Source organism: Balaenoptera physalus, assembly GCF_965194825.1.
Source record: "Balaenoptera physalus genome assembly, chromosome: 21".
Taxonomy (NCBI): Eukaryota; Metazoa; Chordata; class Mammalia; order Artiodactyla; family Balaenopteridae; genus Balaenoptera; species Balaenoptera physalus.
The window spans coordinates 20,728,128-20,753,940 of record NC_138902.1 but is presented as its reverse complement, the minus strand read 5'-3'; the positions used below and the strand labels follow the sequence as shown (position 1 = coordinate 20,753,940).

The following is a 25,813-nucleotide window of genomic DNA, read 5'->3' as shown; positions in this document are numbered from 1 at the left end:
AGCCTTGTCAGATAATTCCAACATCTGTTTTATCGTGATGTTGGCATCTGTTGATTCATCTTTTCTCATTTGAGTTGGGATTTTACTGGTTGTTGGTATGATGAGTGATTTTTTTAATATCTTGGTCATTTGGGGTATTGTTAAGAGACTCTAGATCATATTCAATCTTGTGGTTTAACAAGCCTCTACTAAAACTAAGCCAGCAAGGGACTGTGCCAGTAGGGAAAGGCTGGGGGTGGGGAAGACTCTAACTCTTTACCACGAGGACGTCCTGGCTCTCCACAAGGTCTCCACAGACATCCTGGGTGGGGGGGCTGTCTTGTTACCACGAGAAAGGGGTACAAGTCCATGCTCCTGACTCAGCCTCCACTGACACTGTGGGAGGGGGACAGATGCCTTGTTACTGGTGTGTGTGACAGAGTCTAGGCTCCCCACTTGGCCTTCACTGACTCTACTCCCACTGAGAAGGGGCAACTCATCACCACAGAGCAAGAGTGGAAACCCACTGACACTGAAGGGGCACGGGATAGCAGAGAAGGGAACGTATGAAGTGGAAGGGGAGAGGCAGAGGTGGAAGTCTAGGCCCTCCACTTAGCCTCTGCTGACAAAGGTGTAGGGCCTATTTCTTTTTTTCCCCCCTAGTGTTTTGCAGGAATAGCATGTTCACTGTCAAATAGGTTTCTGTCATTCTAGGGTACCCCATTCCTAATCTCTGGCAAGACAGAACAGACTTTTCTTAGGGCTTTTTGTGTCTGTAAAAGTTCGCATTCCTGGGTTGTGGTCACCCAATCTGAGACATGGAGGAAACAAACAGAAAATCCAGAGAACTTAATGCTACATCACTCCTTAACTCCCAGGGTCCCACACTGATCCATCATCTCTCCACCTTTCAAAGTCTTCTTATGGGGCTTCCCTGGTGGCGCAGTGGTTGAGAATCTGCCTGCCAATGCAGGGGACACGGGTTCGAGCCCTGGTCTGGGAAGATCCCACATGCCGCGGAGCAGCTGGGCCCGTGAGCCACAACTACTGAGCCTGCGCGTCTGGAGCCTGTGCTCTGCAACAAGAGAGGCCGCGACAGTGAGAGGCTTGCACACCGCGATGAAGAGTGGCCCCTGCTCACCGCAACTAGAGAAAGCCCTCGCACAGAAACGAAGACCCAACACAGGCAAAAATAAATAAATAAATAAATAAACAAAGTCTTCTTATGTTTGTTTTATGTATGATGTCCAGTGTTTTTAGGTGTACTTAGTGGGAGGGATAGGAGACATGTGCCTATTTTATTTTGTGTGGAACCAAAAGTACATGTGTATTTAAGGAATTAAAAGCCTGACTTAACCTAATTTTATATAGAGTCAAAATAGAAGATGAGCATAAACTAAGAATCAGAGGAATGTAGTAACAGTTATGAAATAATCCCAATTTCCACAGAAATATTACCTTTCCCAGCTGTCCTCCTGATCTTGGGAATGGTGAATTTTTTCAAAGGATTGACATCTATACCAGTAACAAATAAAGGTTCAGTAGTTGAGTTCATTTTCCATAGCGTCTTGTATTTAGCAATCTCTTTCATTTCCATTTTGCTGGTGGCCTAAAATCAACCCAAAGTTATTAAACAAAAGGTCAATAAATACATAAGAGGCAATGGCAGTAAAACTATTTAGAAGTTCTTACATGAAATTGAATAAAGATATATTTTTGGTCACACTCACAACAGATTTCAATCTCAATTTGCCAGGTTACCCAAAAGAGAAAATGAATTAACAATTTTGGGTTTTATATAATATAAAAATATTTATTTTGTAGTTTCTAATATACATTTTCCTTGCAATTTAAAGCCTGTGTGTTTCCGAAAAGCTTAATAACATCCAAATAACAATTTCTGTTAACATTTGGTTAAGCTCTTGCCAAGTATCTATGTTTTAAAGTGTTTTTCCTATACACGTCTGTGAATTGAATGATATTCTCTAATTTAGAACCTTTGGCTTTGGGAGAAACTTATGATAGTTTTAAACCAACTATTGCATGGCCATCCCTACAACTGATAGCCTAAAACAGTCACTATCACTCACTGGCTATTGTTCCACAGTATTACTACCAATAGATTAAGACATCATATATTGTTATACTACTAGTAACATATTCCTTTTCCTTCCTCCTCCTTTCAACCCTTTTCCCCAAACATACACACATATTGATTAACCTTTCAAGTAGAACTCATACTGGATATCAAAGGAAAGCTATGGTGCCCACACACAGAGAAATATATGCAAAGATATATTTTTCATATCATTTCATAATATGTTTCCTGGGCCTCCTCATACCTATCAACTGCTTAGTTCAAGCATTAGATCACAATCCAAATTAAGAGGTGCCAAAATTCTACAGAAGGGTCACAAAGGAAAAGATTCTAGCGAAGGTTCACAAAGGATTATTCCCCACAATCCCCACTCCTTCACCCTTTATGAAAGGTGATCTTGCAATCAAACATGGATCAGAACAGGGAACGGACCAAGACCTCTAGAAAGAGAAGAAAATCAGCCTTTCTCTCATCCAGTCACGTGGACAGACACTAGTGGTGTAGCCTACTAACAAGAATACCCTTAACATATACTAGCTCCAGAGATATTTGTCAAGACTGCCATGTTCATGTGGAAGTTTAATAAGGTGGAAAAGGGAGAATAATTTACTTAGAATAACTTTTATTACAAAAAAACTTTTCAATTCATCATGTTCTATACCTACTGCACGCAAAGGTATACAGCCATCAGTTAAATATACTTTATACTTTTAGAGTCTCGTGCTGTGACAATCAGTATTTTCTTTAACTACAGTAAGATGGGTGATATTTCAGCTATATGGTTCCTTAAAAAATGTTTCTCTAGTAGAATTTACTAATAAAGACTTCTGAAATTGACTCATTTTGTTCCTCAGTGCTCAGGATAATACTTAGCCACAAAGTAGCTATGTTAAAAATCGTCTGATGAAAGATGAATATTCAGGGAACAATGTATACAACGTCCTTCATTAAGTAAGTTGTACCCAGCAAGTTTTCAAGTATAATCTTTCAAGTAGGAAATAATACCCCTTTTACTTCGGTCCAAACAAATCAGCCACATTAAAGTGGTAACAAATGTATATATTTCTTCACGCTTATAGATCACAGTCCCAGAACCACTTATTTATATTATTTATTTCTATATACATGTGCAAAAATATATCATGTTATATACTGCAAAATATATACAATAGTCCTATAACCATTATCTATGTATTTATATATATTATTTATTTTTCTATGTATAAAAATGAAATCACAAAGTTTGAATCCAGGGAGTTCATGCTATGGCTGTGCTATGGGGTCCTGGATTATTCTAGGTGAGAGTAAAGAGAAAAATCAATACTAAAAGCTTCAAGAATAGTTAATGCACAAGACACTGAACTTAGTAGGTCCTTAACAGATACTAAAATGGATGAATGAACTAAAGATCAAACAAAGAAACCAAAAACAGAAAGTTTCCCCAACAACTAAAACATCTATTCATATAGGTCCTAAGAGTACGTATATTATGAACAACTATAAGTCAATACATTTCAAGAGTACACAAAATAATAAATTCCAGGAAAAAATTTACTGAAGTTGATTCAAGAAGAAATTAAAATAATGCATCATCCTATTACTACTAAAAGGAAGTTAAATTAGTTACAAATTGATTCTAAAAATAAAAACGCTGATATTACTATATCATAAATAAGCCAAGTACATCCCAGAAATGCAAGAGAGATTTAATAACAGGAAATGGGTATATTTCATTTACTACATAAACCTATTAAAGGAGAAAAGAATCAAGTGATTATCTCAGCAGATGAAGAGAAAGCACCGAATCAAATTCCAAATTCACTTATGATTAAAAATATAGTCTTAGCAAAGGAAACATTCATAACTTGATGACAGGTATCTGCCGAAAATTTATAGCAAACTGGTAAATGTCTGATGCGCTACCTTTTAAATTTAGAATAAAACAAGGATACCACTAACTCTGCTTCCTTTTAACAGTGTCCTGGAGGTACTCACAAGGGCAGAAAACAAGAAGTAAAAGGTATAAAGGAACTAAAAAACTAAAGGGGAAAGGAAAAGGGCTTGGGAATTTCTGGGAGTGACAGAATGAGTCTAAGCTTGTAAGAGAAAGCTTAGACCCAAATAACAGATGAAGAATGAATTTTACTTAGGTAAAAAATCACAATAATTCAAATTTTGGTTCTACTATTAATTAACTATGCTGTTAGGTAAAATATCTAACTTCTCTGAGACTAACAGTACCCATACCTCACATGATTGCAGAAGCGGGTAAAAAATAACTGCACATTATGAACTGTTAGTGATATCCTGAAGCCTATAATGTGGACCCAACTTACAGAGTTTGTCAAGAAGCAGTATTGTAAAGATAACTAGGTTATAAGTCAAGTGATATTGGTTCTAATTCTCGATCTGCAATTAACCAATTAACCTTAGTTAATCAACATGCCACTAACTTCCTTTGCAGTGCATTACTCTGCTTGCATTATGAATGCTAATACATTCTCCAGAGGCAAGTTAGCAGCAAAGGAATAAATCCCTTTTATGTCAAATAGCCAGTCTAAAGACTTAAGCCTCTTAAAGTTTATCTTAAAAGAATATTTGTACTGAGTTTCCTAAAACTATCATTAAAAATTAAGGACCTGAATGTCTGAGACCACTGGTTATGGATTAGAGATTACTAAGTAAACCTGCAAAACCTTTTACCCGCTTACTATCAAAATATCTTTAATAACAGAACTTGGTGTTTCAACTGAACAACTTAGAGAGCCCTAGAGTTTCTTTAATAAGACTCAACTGCTATCAGTAATGAAAAGGTTTTCTAGTGTAAGGCAACTCAAGATGACTCTAGCTACATGAAGCATCAGTGAGAAAGTTTTTTTCCAGTTCTCTTTCAAACTTCCACATTAATCAGCTTGTTGTTAACTTACCTTTAACATCTCTAAAAGTTTGCTAATCTCTTTTTAACGAAAACAATGACTCAGTTTCAGGATTTTCTGGCAAATGACACTGTTCTATTTTTACAATTACCTTTGATTTGTTCCAAATAATACCGATTTTCTACTTATTTTCCATCCCAAAATATACTTAAGTTAAAAATAAGTCTATTATAAAATATTAAAGACACTATTCTAACGGTGATCTGCAGATATGGCAAAGATCATCCCTCTTCCAGTAATCTCAGGAAAGAGTTCCTGATGAATAAATAAATGACGAATAAATAATGTTCTTGAAACCTGAGTCACAAACACATAAATTCTAAGTTTTCAGCAGAGTTCTAAATGGTTAAGAGTAAGAATTACTTCTGATAAAAGGTTAAATCATATCATACATATGATAAACTACATACACATTTAATGAGATTAAGTCAAGAATCCCCCAGTTAATAAAAATAGAACTACCATATGACCCAGCAATCCCACTGCTGGGCATGTACCCTGAGAAAACCATAATTCAAAAAGAGTCATGTACCACAATGTTCACTGCAGCTCTATTTACAGTAGCCAGGACATGGAAGCAACCTCAGTGCCCATCGACAGATGAATGGATAAAGAAGATGTGGCACATATATATAATGGAATATTACTCATCCATAAAAAGAAACGAAATTGAGTTATTTGTAGTGAGGTGGATGGAGCTAGAGTCTGTCATACAGAGTGAAGTAAGTCAGAAAGAGAAAAACAAATACTGTATGCTAACACATATATATGGAATCTAAAAAAAAAAAAGGTTCTTATGAACCTAGGGGCAGGACAGGAATAAAGACGCAGACGTAGAGAATGGACTTGAGGACATGGGGAGGGGGAAGGGTAAGCTGGGACGAAGTGAGAGAGTAACACTGACATATATACGCTACCAAATGTAAAATAGATAGCTAGTGGGAAGCAGCTGCACAGCACAGGGAGATCAGCTCAGTACTTTGTGACCACCTAGAGGGGTGGGATAGGGAGGGTGGGAGGGAGACACAAGAGGGAGGGGATATGGGGATATACATATGAATATAGCTGATTCACTTTGTTATACAGCAGAAACTAACACAACATTGTAAAGCAATTATACTCCAATAAAGATGTTAAAAAAAAAGGCAAAATTAAAAAAAAAATCCCCCAATTAAGACAATATGATGTCAAAATGAAATTTTTTTTTTAAAATAAATTTATTTATTTATTTATTTGGCTGTGTTGGGTCTTCGTTTCTGTGCGAGGGCCCTCTCTAGTTACGGCAAGCGGGGGCCACTCTTCATCGCGGTGCGTGGGCCTCCCACTATCGTGGCCTCTCTTGTTGCAGAGCACAGGCTCCAGATGCGTAGGCTCAGTAGCTGTGGCTCATGGGCCCAGTTGCTCCGCGGCATGTGGGATCCTCCCAGGCCAGGGCTCGAACCTGTGTCCCCTGCACTGGCAGGAGGATTCTTAACCACTGCGCCACCAGGGAAGCCCCTGAAATGTATTTTAGTCCAACTTTTCACTTCACAGATCAGGGGTTGGCAAACTATAGCCTGTGGGTCAAATCCAGCCCATTACTGGTTTTTGTTGGGCCCACAACTAAATGACTTAAAAAAAAAAAAAGGAATAATATTTCATGTCACTTGAAAAATTATATGAAATTCAAATTTAAGGGTCTGTAGTAAGTTTTACTAGACTATAGCCACACTCATTCATTTACCTATTGTCTATGGCTGCTTTCCTATTAGAATAGCATAGTTGAGTAAATATGACAGAGACCCTATGGCGTACAAAGACTGAAATATTTACCATCTAGCCCTTTACAGAAAAAGTTTGCCAACCCCTGTTATAGATGAAACAACTAAGTATCAAAGAATTGGAACAATAAAAACTAGGTCTGATGATTTCCACTTTGGGGCTTTTTCTTCTATACTCCCATTGTCTCAATTATCGCTCCACCTTTTTCTGAATTTCATTCCTACCCACTTTGCTTCTCTGTATCCAGCCCTACAGCATTTAAACAGACTCACACCTGATCAAGTAAAAAGCAAAACAGACAAAACCTGCCAGGGTCAGACAGATTTGCCCTTATCTACATCACCTCCTACTTCCTCCTCAATCTATTTTGATTTCCACCTTCATTACTCTACCTAAACAGCAATCTTCGTCACCAATGATTTCCACGTGAGTCTCTCATCCACATAGTACGTTTCTGGCTCATAACTTACTTGGCCTCTCTACCTTTGAAACTTGTGACCAATCTCTTCCTAAAATACTACACTGACTTGAAATAATGCCCTGACTTCTGTGACGTCATAATCCTGATTTTACAGCTACTTCTCAGGTGGTGTTCTCTTAGTCTCTTAGCAACCCATCTGTTTTAACCTGACCTTTATTATTGTTTTAATTAATTTTCATTTTTATAAGATAAATTTAAAAATATCCTCTTAAATTTTCTTTTAGTATTTTGTCAAACTAATCTTTGTAAATAAAAATAAAACTTTGTGTTTTTAATTTGCATTTCTTTCATTATTAGTGAGATTGAGTCATCCTGTTTATTTTTTCTGTGAATCACTTGTTCCAATCTTTTTCTCTTGTTTTTTATAGGTAAAATGGTCTTCAGTTAATGATTTATAAGGACTCTATATACACAAAAATTAGTTTTTGCCTGTCATAAGTGTTGCAACATTTCTGTCTTTTTTGTTGATGCAATTTTCCTCCCATAGCAAAACTTTAATTTTTGTGTAGTCTACTTTCTGAATCTTTTAGTATACTGGATTTTTATACTATCACCGGGAGTATATATACCCTCACTGACACTTGATATTTGTAAACTTTAATTTTTGTCAATCTGATGCAAATCTCTCACTGTGGTTAGTTTGCACTTCTCTGGTTTTTTATGAGACTGATCTTCTACTGGGTATATTTATTGGTCATTTGTGTTTTCACCTTTGTGAAATGCCTGATTAACTTTTTTCCCACTTTTTAAAAAAAATGTCCTTCCTTTTATTTATTTATTTAGGCTGTGTCAGGTCTTAGTTGCGGCACGTGGGATCTTTTGTTGCAGCGCGTGGGCTTCTCTCTAGCTGTGGCATGTGGGCTCCAGAGCACGTGGGCTCAACAGTTGTGGTGCACAGGCTCTCTAGTTGTGGCACGCGGGCTCCACAGCACATGGGCTCTGTAGTTGTGGCATGCGGGCTCAGTAGTTGCAGTGCATGGGCTTAGTTGCTCCGCACCCGCGGCATGTGGGATCTTAGTTCCCCGACCAGGAATCACACACGACTCCTCTGCATTGGAAGGTGGATTCTTAACCACTGGACCACCAGGGGAGTTCCCCACTTTTCTATAAAGCTGTTTATTCTATTTAATGTATCTGTAAGAAATCTTTTTGAGATACTAACTCTTCACCAATTATACTTGTTGCAAATAATTTCCCCTACGTTTTTTAAACTTGCCTTCTCACTTTTTGAAGAGAAAAAGTTAATTTTAATGTAGTCAAAATTATGAATTTTTCCTTTATATTCGGTGCTTTCTTTTTCACTTTTGATCAACTTTGAGAAATAATTATCAAAACTGGCCAAGATGGTGGAGTAAAAAGACCCTGAGTTCACCTCCTCTCATGAGCACACCAAAATCACAACTATCTGCAGAACAACCATCGATAAAAAAGACTGGAAACTACCAGGAAAGATCTTCTACAGCTGAAGACATAAAGAAGGAACCACATCAAGACCACTAACATCAGGGACTTCCCCAGTGTTCCTGTGATTAAGAATCTGTGCTTCTACTGCAGGGGGCGCAGGTTTGGCCACACAGCATGGCCAAAAACAAAACAAAACAAAGACCACTAACATCATACTCAACGGTGAAAAGCTGAAAGCACTCCCTCTAAGATTAGGAACAAGACAAGGATGCCCACTCTTGCCACTTTTATTCAACACAGTTTTGGAAGTCCTAGCCACAGCAATTGGAAGAAAAGGAAATAAAAGGAATCCAAATCGGAAAGGCAAAAGTAAAACTGTCACTGTTTGCAAATGACATGCTACTATGTGGGAAGCATGCAGTCTTAGCCGGAGGTAACTCCTGGAGGAGACAGTATGTTTCTCACAGAAAGCAAAGCCCTTACCCTTGACTTGGAATGCACTCTTTTTCCCAGGCCTGAGGAATGTAAAAGAGATTAGCAAAGCTATCTCAAGCCAGGAGACCTCAGGGAGCTGAGAGTCCTGGTTGTTCCTTATGGCTGGGGGCTGTGTGTGTGCCTGGTTAGGGGAAGATAATGTTCAAGGATAGTTGTTGTAAACTTGTTGACGTCCATGGTGGTGACTGAACTGAGACGATAAGCAATTCTATGAGTTCATTGTCTAATAATGAGTTCCTCTTCTGTCTATATTAGATTCAGTAAATTCTAAATAAAGTGCCTTGCAACCATCAGTTGTCTTGGTCCTTCTGACCCCATACTCACGGTGCTATTCAGTCCCTTACCCCTCTCCATCAGGACCTGGAAGACACCCTGCAGTGGCTGGACCGTTGCACTACTATACATAGAAAACCCTAAAGGCACCACCAGAAAACTACTAGAGCTCATCAATGAATTCGGTAAAGTTTCAGGATACAAAATTAATATACAGAAATCTGCTGTAATTCTATACACTATGAATGAAATATCAGAAAGAGAAATTAAGGAAACAATTCCATTTACCACTGCATTGAAAAGAATAAAACACCTAGGAATAAATCTACCTAAGGAGGCAAAAAATCTGTACTCCGAAAACTATAAGATGCTGATGAAGGAAACTGTAAGACCATACAAACAGTTGGAAAGATATACCATGTTTTTGGATTAGAAGACTCAATGTTGTTAAAATGACCATACTACCCAAGGCAATCTACAGATTCAACACAATCCCTATCAAATTAACAATGGCATTTTTCACAGAACTGGAACAAAAAAAAGTTTAATTTGTATGGAAACACAAAAGACCCTGAACAGCCAAAACAATCTTGAGAAGGAAGAATGGAGCTGGAGACTGTTCCCCAACTTCAGACTCTACGACAAGGCTACAGTAATCAAAACAGTATGGTACTGGCACAAAAATAGACACAAAGATCAATGGAACAGTATAGAAAGCCCAGAAATAAACCCATGCACCTGTGGTCCATTAATCTACGATAAAGGAGGCAAGAATATACAATGGAGAAAAGATGGTGTCTTCAATAAGTGGTGCTGGGAAAACTAAACAACTACACTTAAAAGAATGAAATTAAAACATTCTCTAACACCATTTACAAAAATAAACTCAAAATGGATTAAAGACCTAAATTTAAGACCAGATACTATAAAACTCCTAGAGGAAAAAAACATAGGCAAGACACTCTTTGACATAAAATCGCAGTAATATTTTTATGGATCCATCTCCTAGAGTAATGGAAACAAAAATAAACAAATGGGAACTAATTAAACTTAAAAGCTTTCGCACAGCAGAGGAAACCATAAACAAAAAGAAAAGACAACCTACTGAATGGGAGAAAATATTTGCAAATGATGTGACCGACAAGGGATTAATTTCCAAAATATACAAACAATTCATACAGCTCATTATCAAAAAACAAACAAACAACCCAATCAAAAAAATGGGCAGAAGACCTTAACAGACATTTCTCCAAAGAAGACACACAGATGACTAACAGGCTCATGAAAAGATGCTCAACATTGCTAATTATTAGAGAAATGCAAATCAAAACCATAATGAGGTATCACATCACCCTGGTCAGAATGGCCATCATCAAAAAGTCTACAAACAATAAGTGCTGGAGAGGGTGTGGAGAAAAGGGAACCGTCCTACACTGTTGGTGGGAATGTAAATTGGTGGTCATTATGGAGAACAGTATGGAAGCTCCTTAAAAAACTAAAAATAGGGTTACCATATGATCCAGCAATCCCATCACTGGGCATATATCTGGATAAAACTCTAACTCGAAAAGGTACATGTACCCCAGTGTTCATAGCAGCACTATTTACAATAGCCAAGATATGGAAGCAACCTAAATGTACACTGACAGATGAATGGATAAAGAAGATGTGGTATAAATATATACCATAATAGAATACTACTCATAAAAAAGTCATAAAAAAGAATGAAGTAAATGCCATTTGCAGCAACATGGATGGACCCAGAGATTATCATATTAAGTGAAGTCAGAGAAAGACAAATATCGTATAATAGCACTTATATGTGGAAACTTAAAAAATGATACAAATGAACTTATTTACAAAACAGAAATAGACTCACAGGTGTAGAAAACAAACTTATGGTTACCAAAGGGGAAAAGGGGGGTAAGGATAAATTTGGAATCTGGGATTAATAGATACAGACTACTATATATAAAATAAACAAAAAGTACCTACTGTATGTAGCACAGGGAACTACATTCAGTATCTTGTAATAACCTATAATGGAAAAGAATCTGAAAAAGAACAGATATATATGTATAACGGATCACTTTGCTGCACACCTGAAATACTGTAAATCAACTATATGTCAATAAAAAAATAAAAATTAAAAAAAAGAAATAATTATCCCTAAGGTCATTAAGATAATCTCCTATATTCTCTTCTAAAAGTTTTATAGTTTTGCCTTAAAGTCTTTAATCTGACTGAAATTCATTTTTGTCTAAGGTAAGAAAGTAGGGCTCAGTTTTTCTTATGACTATCAAACTGTACTAGCATTGATTAGAACAATCTTTCCTTTCCCTATTTATCTATAATGCCATCTCTGAGAAAAATCAACTTTCTACATACACAGGAATTCTATGGTCTCTGTTCTGTTCTACTCCATTCTGTTCTACTGGTTGGTGCATCCTGCACCAACACCATACCATAATAAATCTTGATATATGTTGGGGCATGGCCAAAAGAAAAAAAACAAATCTTGTTCTTCTGAAGCATTTTTGCTCTTAAAAACACATTTTAAAATGAGCTTGTCTAATAAGGAATCTTGTTTAGGTTTTAATTGGAACTTCATTGAACCTACTGATGATCAATTTTAGGAGGAATGACGTTGTTATATTAGTCTTCCTGTCTGTGAACATGATATCTCTCCACTTATTCATCACTAATATCCTTCAACAAAGTTTTACAATTTTTTCCATGAGGGTTTTACACATGTTTTAAAGAATTTATTCCAAGATACTTTATAATTTTTAAATTACTACAGTATATATACCATGTCATGTATTTTTCAGATTTACATTTTATTCACTGCTAATATGTTTTAAATGGTGTTGATGATAATGGTAATAACAAAGGATAACATTTATCTATAACACTAACTAGCTACCAGTTATCTAAGTGCTTTAGATATTGACTGATCCATTTAATCCTCATTATATCCCTATGAGATACCCTTATTTTTAAATTAGAAAAACAAGTACAGGGAAGTTAAATAATGTGCCCCAGGACACAAAGTTAGAAAGTGTTGAATCTGGAATTCAAAGCCAGGCAGTTTGGCATCAGATTGAATGCATTCAACAATGAGGCAAACTGACTTTCAGTGAAACTGATTCCTGCATATGAACTATCCAGCAACCTTGTTAAGTGCCTACTAATTCTAATAATTTGTCTCCATTAACAACTATATCCTCTATGAATAATGAAGGACAATATAATAATGACTTACAGTTGTGTTTCTTCCTTTCCATTTCTTATACCATTTAGTTCTTGTGCTTGCCTTATCTTGCTGGCTAGGAATTCTAACATATGTCAAATATGTGATAATGGCAGGCATCATTGTTTTTTCCCTTGATTTAAAATTTTTTAAGGGAATGTTTTAAATCTTCTGCAATTGAGTGATAAATGTTTTTTGGTAGACATGCCTACAGCATGTTACAACAGGTTAAATTTTCCTGGGTATAAAATTCTAGGCTGCCTGCTATTTTCTCTCAATATTCTGAAAACATTATCCCACTACTTACTGTCCTTCACTGCTCTTGTCAGTGAAACTGCCTGTCATTCACTTATGGGCAATCTTTTTATCTGGCAGCTTTTAAATTCTTCTCTTTGGTGTTTTGCATTTTCATAATGATGTTTTAGTCTAACTATTTGATGGACTTTTTGTATCCAAGGTTTCGTATCTTTGACAGTTATATGAAATTCTCAGCAACCTTACCTTTGACTATTGCTGTGGCATTGTTCTATTTCCTTAGAATAGGACTTTTAGTTAACTATGTTCAAACTTCTACCTTTATTCTTCATGTATCTTAACTCCTAATTCATAACGTTCATGTTTTCTCCTTAGGCTGCATTCTCAGTAAGTTGATTTAAAATAAATGAAGTTGGTTTAATACACACCCACAGGAAACAAAGGTGGAGATAATATGGTATCTGAATTTGCTTAAAACATATATAGTTTATAACTGCTGAAGCTTGAAAACAGGCACATTGCAGTATTTTATTCTCAGGTATGTTTGCATTTTCCATAATAAAAACAGAAATATAAGAGTGCTTGATTAAATGTGCATAAGTTATCCAAAAGAAATAGTTGCCTGTGGAGAAAGGAACATTAGATGATTTAGAAACGGGGAGGAGGGAGATTTATCAGTTTCTGTCTTTATTACCTTTTAATTTTTATCTTTGTAAATGTATATCCTCTTAAAAATTGAAAAGACTTCCTTCACTATCAGTGAAGACTCCCTTCACTCCCTCCCCATAGCAACAAAAAATATAACATACCTAAGAATAAACTTAAAAATAGACTGGGCTGACATGAAGACTTGTAAAAAAAAAACAAAAACTCTGAGGGTTATAAACGTTTTGCTTAAAAGGAGAATATGCACTTTATTTTCAAGCAGAAGTATGTATTATACTGAATATGCAAAAATCTTCCCCTATTAAGCCTTTAAAGTTGATTCAATCTCGAAGTTGACAAAAATAATACTAAGGGTCATATGGAAGAAAAAAACAGAATGAAATTCTGAGAAATAATTGGAGGAGGAAAACTGGCACTATTAAATATTAAAATTTATTTAATAGTTACAGCAATTATAATTAGCTAGGTACACTACCACTCAATTAAATCCAGGTTCTATTAATAAGAAAGAAGGGATCATGAATAATAGGCAACTTGAAACTGTGCAACTGACTCAATAATAAACAATGGAACACCGTGGTCAGAAAAAGATCAGAAAACCCCATGATTTTTAAGATGCTATTACTGGTATTCCAAATCAGTAGGAAATGTATGGTATTGGTCAAGTTAGGGTGGAGACAGCAGATTCTAACCAAAATCTCTAAGAACCACTGCCCTAGAGATGCTCGTGCACATGTATACCTAAAGGCAAGTAATCTTCCAAGCAGCACTGTTACTGAACAACTAACTGAAATGTCTATCACCAACCAGCAGATAAATAAGCTGTAGTATATATACCAGGAAATACCTCACATGAGTGAAAATGAATGAACCCCAGCCATATGAAACAGAATGTCAAATCAAGTTGCAAAAGATTAAAATATGATTCCATTTATATCAACTTTAAAAAAACATGCAAAACTGAATTAATTTGTAAGAGTGGAAATATGACAGCAGGCAAAGCATTAGCTCAGGTGTGTTAACAACCTTGTAGAGTCTCAATAGAAAATTTTCAATCCTACAACAGGTGAACAACTGAGGCTAGAAAAAAGTACATACAGAAGGGTTTAGACAAACTTGTGCTTAACCGATCTATAGTAATATCCTTCCTCCTCGTCACCGTTCATTCATGGTGATCCATTATGTAGGCATAACTGATGACTGATAAAACTAATGTATTATTTTTATTCCAGGAAACATTTTTTCAAATTCCCATGCTTTTCAATCATTTATTAAAGTCAATATGAATTGGAATGTAGTATTTTTATCTTCCCCACCAAAAGATCATTATTAGGTTAATAGTCGATATTATGTCAAATGGCTATCTATAACAGAAAAAATATGACAGACACGTTACACAACTGAGTGGTAGCTGAATGCTGACAAAAAAAAAAAATCTAACCACTAAAAATGTACTATTTTTCAATAATCCCAATTCCCTTTACCATTCCACACTGTACCTATTATACTTTATACATTTCTTCAAGTATTATACTAGCCTTCACCCTGACCAGCCCATCACTGACAGCAAACAGAGGCATAAATGTTCCAGGAGGAACTGTGTACAACCAGAATTATGTTAGTATATTAAAAACTTACCTTTTAATGATTTAAGTGAGTTTTACATTTTCAGATTTTTACATCAATCTTAATTCTTAAGTTTGTTAAAGAAGTAATCATAACCCTAAAAATAGTTATAATTACGCTGTGTTCATCCTAATTGGAACCATTTCAATGTTCTAAAATTCACTGATCTTGTGACATGTAGAGAAGATAAGATCAAATCTCTAATACGACCACTGATATCATATACTGAATTATATAATAATCTTATCAATAGACAAAGGATACTTACTTTGATCAAAGACGTATTATATTGAATACGCAAAAATCTTCTTCTAATATGTCTTTGATAGTTTTAGCTATAATCACCACTGAATATGAAATTAGTATAAAAAGAGACATGGATTGTGCAACCAGAAAGCAGCTGGTCTTATTGGTAGGACTAAAGTTTCACAAGTCCAATAACATTAGAAAAAAGAGGGCTGGGGTGAAAAGAGACAGCATACTAAAGTTATGGAATCCTTAGCTCTTTTGCCCTTCCTGGCTCACAGAATGTCAGTACTACAGAGAATGCCCTTTGTAGGTATGGAAGGGCTAAAATACATATATATTTAACATGTACTCTTCTGTAGAAAGCCACCATAAGATGTGCTTTGGGGGGGGGGGGGAAAGAGAATGAATCTAAAATGAAGATGACATGGGATAAAAAAAAATGAAAGGTTCCAAACAGGGTAGTAATCCTAGGATGGATGAGAGTGGCACATAACCTCTAGGAAGCCATCGGTCTAGACTAAAGCAGAAAAATGGAGGCTCTAAGAGACAATTCTCCTGGTCAAAAAGAAAAAGGAACTTATATGTCTTAGCCAATAAAAACATGACTGACAAGTTATGGGTACATTTGCAGAAAAAAATTATTAGACTTAGAAAAGCAGGCTAAAAAAAGCAATGATTATCCTACGGAAAACAGACAGCCACAGTTGTAGTAAACAGTATCTGGATCATAACAATGTGAGCATTGACTTCTAACAAAAAATTTTATGTTGGAAGAATGGGGGAAGGTAGCAGAGTGGTGGTGGCTGGATGGAAGACCTTTGTTCTCATTGACCATAAAGACAAAAATCAGTGGATAATTTCTATAATTGATAAATCAAGAAATACTATTAAAACCATATTATGTCTAAGTGTGGAGGGGAATACCCAGGAGAGTAACTGTAAGAGCTGAAGGTGGCTGCCCCTAGGAAGTAGAACCAGGAGCAGAAGAGAGTAGGACAATGGACCACTGTTTTCCAGTATACATCTCTAGTACTACGACTTTCTAAATAATTCCATGTATTAGCTTGATTAAAAGCAAAAGTTAAAAAGTAACAGTTCTTTATGTCATACTTCCATAAAAATAATACAAATGAATATATATACAAAACAGAAACAGACTCACAGATACAGAAAAAAACTTGTGGTTACCGAAGGGGAGAGGGAAAGGGGGAGGGAAGGGAGAAGGGAAAAATTAGGGTATGGAATTAACAGATACAAACTACTATATATAAAATAGATAAGCAACAAGGATATACTGTATAGCACAGGGAATTATACCCATTAACTTGTAATAACCTATAATGGAATATAATCTGCAAAAATACTGAATCACTATGCTGTACATCTGTGTACTATTGCTGTACACAATACTGTAGATCAACAATACTTCAATTAAAAAAATAAAGATATAAGGCTATGCTATTACATGTGGCAGCAACTTTGATAGGAATCAGAATATCTAGGAAGAACAGTGTAACATCTTTCAGAAAGAGGCAGAGTATTCACTTTGATGGAAAAATATGAACTTTGGTACCAGATGCTGACGAGTTCTCACAGATCCAGGTAACATCCCAAGGACTATGGGGAAAGCTTGCTTTTGCTGTGGGAGTGGTTGTTATTGTTATATAAATGTTCCAAGTCCTTTTCCAACTCTTAATGCTATTTAGCTATTTGTATCATTTAGTTTTTGTAACACACTTTACATTTTTATAAGCGATGTTTGTCTCTTGATTTGGAATTGTCTAGTTCACTGAATGCTAAATAGAAAGTAGCGATATTTTGTATATGAAAGAAAATTAAGGCTAAAAGAATAGCAACTATAAACTAGGATGTAAAAGAAAAATGTTCAGAGGTAAGTGCTTTTATTCAAGTAACAAAATCTTGAAGATACAGGGATTAGATGATAAAAGAATCAACAAAGTTTAAAAAAATCCTTTCTCACTAGAAATGTGCCTGGAAAGGAATGGTTCTTGGCATCCCTACCTGTCCACAATAAGAACTATGCAGAGTAATAGCTTTTTATTGTAAATATGTAACTTCAAACTCAGTTTGGGTTGTCACACAACTCTTCACTAAAAAGAATGCATGAGGAGACAGTCTGAGACACTTTAATCAGGAAGAAGAACTGGCTTGTTTCTACTGGAAGGAAATACCATGCGTCACAAAGTAAATTCAGCAAGGAAAAAAAACCGTGGCAGATAACATAACAAAAGTTAAACAATAATTATGGCTTGGGTTATTGGTAATTTCTTTTTTACTTTCTACTTTTATATTTTCTAATATATTAAGTTCAGAGGGTTAGAGTGAAGACTGTTCTAACACCCTATATTACATAGAAGGATAAATATACTGATTAACTTTAGACCTAAGTTACATATGCATGTTTTAATTTCTAGGCTAATAAGATTGAGGAATAATTGGTTTGGTGAAGAGTCTCACTCATTGATTTGTAAACAACGACATCTAGTTTTTCAATAACTGCTACCTCTCCCAATCTGCTGAGTAGCATGTTCTCTTACAGAGTTCATAACTTTTTTTTAGCAGTGAAATCACGGAGTCCTAACCACTGGACCACCAGGGAATTCCCCAGAGTTCATAACTTTTAACTCACTCTTTATTATTAAGTCTCATTTAATTAAGAGAAAGAAAACAAACTTATAATAGAGAAAAAGAACAAAAGACAAAAATTGTTTTTTTGTAAAAGCCAAACAAACCTTTAAAATACTTCTGCTAAGACTGATCAAGAGGGAAAAAGACAAATATTTAAGACAATTCCTTCATGAATTCTAATAAGATTTTTTTTTTTTGCAGTTAGAAAAAAAAAAAAGATTTAAAACTGCATGCAAGGGGCTTCCCTGGTGGCACAGTGGTTAAGAATCCACCTGCCAATGCAGGGGACAGTTCGAGCCCTGGTCCGGGAAGATCCCACATGCCGCGGAGCAACTAAGCCTGTGTGTCACAACTACTGAGCCTGCGCTCTAGAGCCCACAAGCCACAACTACTGAGCCCAGGTGCCACAACCACTGAAGCCCTGGTACGGGAGGATCCCACGTGCCGCGGAGCAACTGGGTCCATGTGCCGCAACGGCTGAGCCTAGGCTCTAGGGCCCTTGAGCCACAACTACTGGGCTCATGTGCCACAACTGCTGAGCCCACGTGCCTGGGGCCTGTGCTCCGTGACGGGAGAGGCCACCCCAATGAGAAGCCACCGTAATGGGGCATGGCCCCTGCTCGCTGCAACTAGAAAGCCCATGTGCAGCAACAGAGACCAAACGCAGCCAATCAATCAATCAATCAATCAATAAAATACGGCCATTAAAAAAAATGCATGCAGAAAAGTAACTGCCTGAGAATAGCCAATATCCTTAACTGTTATTAAAGTTTATTATAATGTTACTATAATCAAAATGATGAAGTATTGGCTCAGGACATACATAGACAACAGGACCAGAAGAGAGTCCAGAAATAAATCTAAGTATCTGTGAAAAATTAATACATAATAAAGGTATCAAATTGTTAGGAAAGAGATGGCTTATTTATTAAATGGTGCCAACATAAATGGTTATTTTTAAGGAAACAAGACTAGATCCCTAATTGAGAACATAATATTAAAAAAGTCAAGTTGGATACAGTAGAATTAATCATGATACTCTCTAGCACTGCTAGGCATTTCAGGGGAAAGGAAATCTAGAATGTTAGGAAAATTATTAATGAAACGGAATGAGTGACCATGGGCAAATCCAGCTTCAATAATGATACAAAGTATGCCAAGAGGCTGATAAAAAATACAACGGTGAAAGGGGCAGAGATTATAGTGAAGATAAAAAAGCAGCAGGGGAGAGATGAAATGGGAGGCATGGAAAAAAGAGATTGTGGTCAAAAAGGTTGAGAGTGTCTGCAGTCCCAGAAGAGTGGCAGTTTCTGGTAATGCGTTTCCAAGCAGAAATGAAGCACTACACTGAGGAGGCCAAGAGCAAAAAGATCCAGGTCCATGGAAAGGAATTGGATGATGACAGAAAACTGGAAGGAGAAATCCCTTCTGATGTCACAATAAACAAATAGAACACTAAGAGGGAAAACATGAATACTGGTTCTCCCAGAGCAGAGGAAGGGACAGGCAAGAGCACCGGGCCCGCCTGAGCTCCACGGTAAGCTCTGAAGGGGGTCTGGGAAGCCAGAGCCAGGCCCGGGAGGGGCACAGAGAGAGAGCAGGGGGATGTGGGGTCCACACTGAGCTAAGGCCGGTGGGAGGGGCTACCTGGAGCAGCAGGTGCCCCGGTCCCAGCCCCTTCACTCCCCACAGCAGCAACCAGGGACTGTGGAGGAAGGCCCAGGTCCCAGTGCCTCGAGGGGCCCAGGCCCCCAGGGACCCCCAGCCCGGGTAGGGTTGTGCTTGGCTCACGCCCCTCCCAACCACATGGCTCCAAGGCCAGGTCGGGGTGCGTCTCAGCTCCGCCCCGAGCAGTCGCGTGGCACAGAGCACTAACCTGGCACCCCTCCCAAGAGGAGGTGCCCAGCGTACACGGCAGGGGCACAGCCCACACACCCCGCGCACACCCCATGCACATGCACACGGTGCATTCTAGGTCATGTTGCAAAATGAATTTCTTACTCTGGGTCATGATCACAACTGGACAAAAGACTGTTCTGGAACAGACAGTGGCTGTCTCTGGCCCTCCGGTCCATATGGGGCACAGGGCCTGGGCGAGCCCGCCTGCTGAGATGCCTGCCGGAGGGTCCTTCCTACACACCCACAGAAGCACACGTTACACAGTTTGGAAACAACTGAAACATCTCTGCTTGAGAGTCTGGTCCAGGTCCAGGAAAGTGCTGCAGGTACCAGGGTGTGCAACAGTGCTGAGGAGAGACTGCTGTAAGAAAAGCAGAACTGGGCCTGAAAACAGAGCCAATGGAAAGTGCCCTCCAACAGGGTTTTTAGAAGATCTCCCACTGGTCAGGTTGAACTGATCATTAGAGAGTAAAGGATTATGATCTGTATGATGAGAAGGAAAAAGGCTCAGACAAAAAACAAGTATAGCTTAATGACTCAAAGGTTAACACCTAACTTCATACAAACAGATTTTCAATAAATGTCTCTTGAATTGAGGTGGGGGGAGTTAGAGAGGTAAAGTCAAACTGTTTGTCTGTTTGTCACTGTTTGTCATGGGCTGGGAAACTTGAAACCAAATTTTGTTGAAGGGGCAGAGAATGCCCCTAAGCTGCTATCAGTAAAAAACCATCTGTTAAATAACTGCCTTCTTTCACTTAAAGAATGTTATGGACCTTTATTTGTCCATTAATTTGGGCAGGAGCAACTGGCTGAGCATCAGACCATTTGTTCTTATTGATTTCAGATTCAACATCCATGAAACCATTATTGTGTCACATATCGCATTAGATATAGAGATTATTCAAAAGGTTTAATGTCAACACTTTGTGAACATACACATTTAAAGAAAGCTTGACTTCATTGTAGTAACTTAGAAAGTTCTATTCTTAGTTCTCTCTCAAGTTCTTTAACTTGAGGTTTAGCTATGGGTGACTTGGAGCTCTGGAGGAGAGAGGGACATCTGGAATGCCTAAATGCAGAACAATGATAATCATAAAGTTGCTGTGTTTTTTTAAACTGCCCCTCAGTCTTATACACAGAAGGTGGAAGTTATTAAATAAAAAATGTTTCTGGATCATCTCCACCCTCTTCACATAAAGTTAACAGAAAACTAGAAATAAAATAGCAAAGGAGGTTCAAGAATAGTTTTATTTTGCTTCTAATTTTATTAAAAATGGCCATTAGGACTATCTTATCATTTCTTTTCCACTCATCATGTTTACTTTGCCACTGCCAAATCTCAGAATCTTTTAGAAAGAGCACCATGTGGAGGTTATCAAACCCTTCTGGAGAAGATGAGCCATCTGTTGAGTCCTAGTTCCCTGGAGGGCATTATTCTACATCAAGACAAGGGCTTTTATCAGCTACACAGTAATTCTAGTAGGTACCTGGACTCACTATAGAAAAAAAACAAGGAAGATTAAAAAAAAAAAAAAAAGAAAGAAAAGACAAAGCAACAACCCCCAAGAGAACAGCTCTGCTCTTTTCATACTTGTTTTACTTAGGTTTAAAAGATTTTAGACAAGCAGAACTATGTGCTTCTGAAATCAGCGCCCATATCAACCACTTCCCCAGAAGGACACACAAAAGAAAATACCATACGTTAGAATGCACTATACCTTTAAACTCCTAGAAATTTATAGTAAAACGTTACTAACTTGAACTATTCAGGGAGAATAAAATCTTACTACCTTGGGGTGATCTTAATAAATATATTATGGAATGTTACCAAGTAAAAATCCGAGAGAAGCTCTCAGATTTGTTTTTTAAAGACTTTACTAAGATTGAAAAAGCAATTTTTCCCCAAATGCAAAAAAGTCTAGAACTAATCACAGTGACCAGTTAAAATATAAGGGAAAAAAATCTAAATTGTCAGCCCCAGTTACAAATAGCTGAGGGTAACCTGGCTAGAGAGCTCACTGTCTTGTGACTTAATCCAACTTCTCACTTTCCTTCTAAATTTTATGGAACTGGTTTGAAAAAGAATTTTTTCACCAGTATTTATGATATAGTATACAAGGTATCAGTAGACATGGGTTTCCTGTCCTGATTCTACCCCTCACTAAATGTCTGCTCCTAAGCTTTACTCGTCTCATCAGTGTTTCAGTAAGGCTTAAGGCTATATTGTAAACTGTACCTACCCTTCTCTCTACCACTTTCAGGCTCTATTTATTTACATTTTCTCTGTAGTTCCATGTATATGCAAGAAATTGTATACTGTATGCAAGCTGATGCCATTAAACTTTGACAGCTTCATAAGTTAAACAGCCCTGATCCCTCCTCTAACTTGCAAGTGACAAAGAAAATGTATTTGCCTAGAGTACTTCTGTCTATGACTATGGCACTTTTGTTTTTTTAAATGTCAACAGTTGGTTCAATTTCCATCCTCTGAGATGTTTTGTTTTTAGAATCAACTAAATATCATTTAAAACCCATCTGATTAGTATGGGTGACCAAATGCGGCAATACCACTCTTGATTAAAATTACATAAAAATGAAAAAATCTGGATACCAAATAACTGTTTCTCATTCTGCGTATGTACTGGTTCAAAAGACAATTCCAAACTTTGATTACCACAAATGTTCTAAGCAATATTTGCATACTGGCCTGACTTGCCAACTGATTCAAAATTTCAATACTTATGCCAAATTAAGGTCAGTTTTGTATGGGCCAGTCTTCTCCACTGGACTATATTACCCATTTTTCTATCTCCAGCACCAACTATAGTTCCTTATAAAGTAAGTGAAAAAATACACAGATTCTTCAGGTATTGTTTTATTGCCAATTATTTATGTCAATCATAAAGTAGAAGAGCTTACCCCAGGTGGGTTAAAAAAAGTAAATACTATAAGTAATAGCAGTAGTGAAGCCATTACTTGAAATACTTACCACTCTTCAATGGAATGTACCATCATATGGTTATGATCAGGACTCAGTCCACACATGAAAAATGACCCAGGAATATCTACAAAAAAACAAAAAGGCAGAAATATGTAGAGAATTACGGTCAGAAGCTCCTTCCAGAATCACCTCTTCATTGTCCTCTTCATTCACTTTTTTCTTCCTGATTTCTGCTGGCCTTTCACTCCTGTTTCATTTGGGGGGAAGGAGGGGTTGATTTTCTGCATGTCTCAGTGCCTTCTCTCTTACACCCTTGCATTCTCTTCTCCTCTCTCATTCCTCTTTTCTCATTTAAGTCTTTCTCTTTCCCTTCAGTACATTCTCATCTGCTATTCAGAATCAGCTCGCCACTAGCCACCTCGTAGGGAAAACGACACTGTGACACAGCAGGTGAGCAGGCTCTTGGATTTCACATACAGCACAAAACACTAAACAACACTGCTAGTTTTATACCAAAATTTTAGTTAACAGTCACTGTAAACAGTTGTGATACATGCCATGTTCTGTGTACTTCATATACAGTATCTCATTTAATTTTCACTGATTGTAGTATTATTCCCATTTTCCTGATGAGAAAACAGAGACTCAGAAAGTTTAAAACACTTGCCTAAGGTTTCCCAACTGTGAAGTTGGTTTTCAAGTCCAGGCATGATGTCTGGATTCTAAACCACTACGCTATCCCAACCAGTTCTTAAGCTTCTTTCTAGAGGTATTTAAACCTTAACTCTGATTATATGCACCATTATGATTAGTCCAAATCTTGGTACCTTGTTATAATTAGCTTCACGTTTATATGTTGATTTCAGGATACTACTACTTATGCCCTCATTTCAGGATATTACTGAAATATTACTTATGTTTTGACTTCAGGATAATACTATTGATTACATGGTAGTATCTAGATGTTACTAAGCCATACATTAAAATGCGAAACATTTTTTAAGATAAGGTACTTTTTATTAGTGAAAACATCCAGCAAAATTTTGGACTGACCTCAAATTCTAGAGTTTTTCTTTTCTCCAAGTTAAACATTCAAGAATATAAAAAAGTATTTAAAATAGACATTGTAGATACATTTTTGAAAATACCATTACTACACATTTTAAAACTCAGTGTATAAACAAAAGAAAATCTTATCCTTTACTAATTTGCCTATGTTTTACTCAAGTGCTTTAATGAAGTGTCACTGCCCAAGAGACCCAATAAATAAAAGGAGACAATATAAAAAAACAATCGGGGGTAAGCGTAGTCATGTAGTATCAAGGTAATAAGGATGAGAGGCTGGTGTATAAAAATGAAATGCCAAATAATTTAGGAAGTAGAAATTCTGAGCAATTTGATAGTGATGGTTCATCCTATAATGTGAGCTGGCAGTCACATAAGAATATCAAAACTGGGACTTCCCTGGTGGCATAGTGTTTAAGAATCCACCTGCCAATGCAGGGGACACGGGTTCGAGCCCTGGTCCGGGAAGATCTCACATGCTGCGGAGCAACTAAGCCCACGTGTCACAACTACTGAGCCTGTGTGCCACAACTACTGAAGCCCGTGTGCCTAGAGCCCATGCTCGACAACAAGAGAAGCCACCGCAATGAGAAGCCTGCGCACCGCAACCAAAGAGTAGCCCCGCTCGCCGCAACTAGAGAAAGCCCGCACGCAGCAACAAAGACCCAACGCAGCCAAAAATAAATAAATTTATTTTTTTTAAAAAATCAAAAATGGTATGAAATATTTAGTAATACTTATATGGATAATATGTACATTTGGAAGTTAATGATTAGTGGCATCTGTATATCTACTATAATTACAGTAAGTTAAAATATAATTTTTAAGTCAATACATCAGTAAGAATCTGAAGCAAACTTGTAAGTTAATTTGACTGGAGTGTCTAAAAAACATGTATGAGAATATAAGCATTTCCAATTTTCTTTTTTTTTTTTAAACGGCTCTGATGTCCTGCTAGCCATCTTTTTTTTTTTTTTTTTTAATTTATTTATTTATTTTATTTATGGCTGTGTTGGGTCTTCGTTTCTGTGCTAGGGATTTCTCCAGTTGCAGCAAGCGGGGGCCACTCTTCATCGCGGTGCGCGGGCCTCTCGCTATCGCGGCCTCTCTTGTTGCGGAGCACAGGCTCCAGACGCGCAGGCTCAGCAATTGTGGCTCATGGGCCCAGCCGCTCCACGGCATGTGGGATCTTCCCAGACCAGGGCTCGAACCCGTGTCCCCTGCATCGGCAGGCGGACTCTCAACCAATGTGCCACCAGGGAAGCCCCCAATTTTCTTTTAATTTGATCATGAAACTTGCTCAAGGAAGGATGTTAACAAAGACACCTGCACAGAGCTGATGCAGGCTTCCTGGAATAGCAAAACAGTGGCAAACAAAACCCCTGGAATAGGGGGAAAAAACTGGTATGGGGACAGTGAAATTACAGAGCAACACCAACCACAGGTTGTAACAAAGAAGGTAGTGATCTGGTAAGCCTTTCCACAAATTCACGGGAGATACTCTATTAAGAGAAAAACTAGATGCGTCTTCAAGACTTTTTTCCTCTACTAGAACCTATCTAGTATAGAAACTCTGACTTGCATCTGCAGAGGATGTATGCATTTGATCTGTGTGGGTATGGCTGAAACATTCAATTAAAGTTTCTATTAAACTTAAGAATTCTGGGGAATTCCCTGGCAGTACAGTGGTTAGGACTCTGCACTCTCACTGCCAAGGGCCTGGGTTCAATCCCTGGTTGGGGAGCTAAGATCCCACGTACAAGCTGCATGGCGTGGCCAAAAA

General features: G+C 37.4%; 1 protein-coding gene across 7 annotated transcripts in view; it reads right to left on the bottom strand.

The window, feature by feature from the left end:
- The window catches only part of TEX15 (testis expressed 15, meiosis and synapsis associated), an 87,337-nt gene that overhangs the window by 50,823 nt on the left and 10,701 nt on the right, over positions 1–25,813 (bottom strand). For 3 of the 7 annotated variants that reach the window (XM_082444571.1, XM_082444570.1, XM_082444572.1), the window contains exons 2-3: positions 23,014–23,089; positions 1,438–1,588 (exon numbers count right to left, since the gene is read on the bottom strand). In XM_082444571.1, coding sequence (XP_082300697.1) covers positions 1,438–1,576 — 139 coding nt within the window. In that variant the 5' untranslated portion in view covers positions 1,577–1,588; positions 23,014–23,089. Of the gene's footprint in view, positions 1–1,437; positions 1,589–23,013; positions 24,648–25,813 lie in introns of those variants that run through there. The other 4 variants (XM_082444568.1, XM_082444569.1, XM_082444574.1 and 1 more) reach the window with 3 other exon arrangements.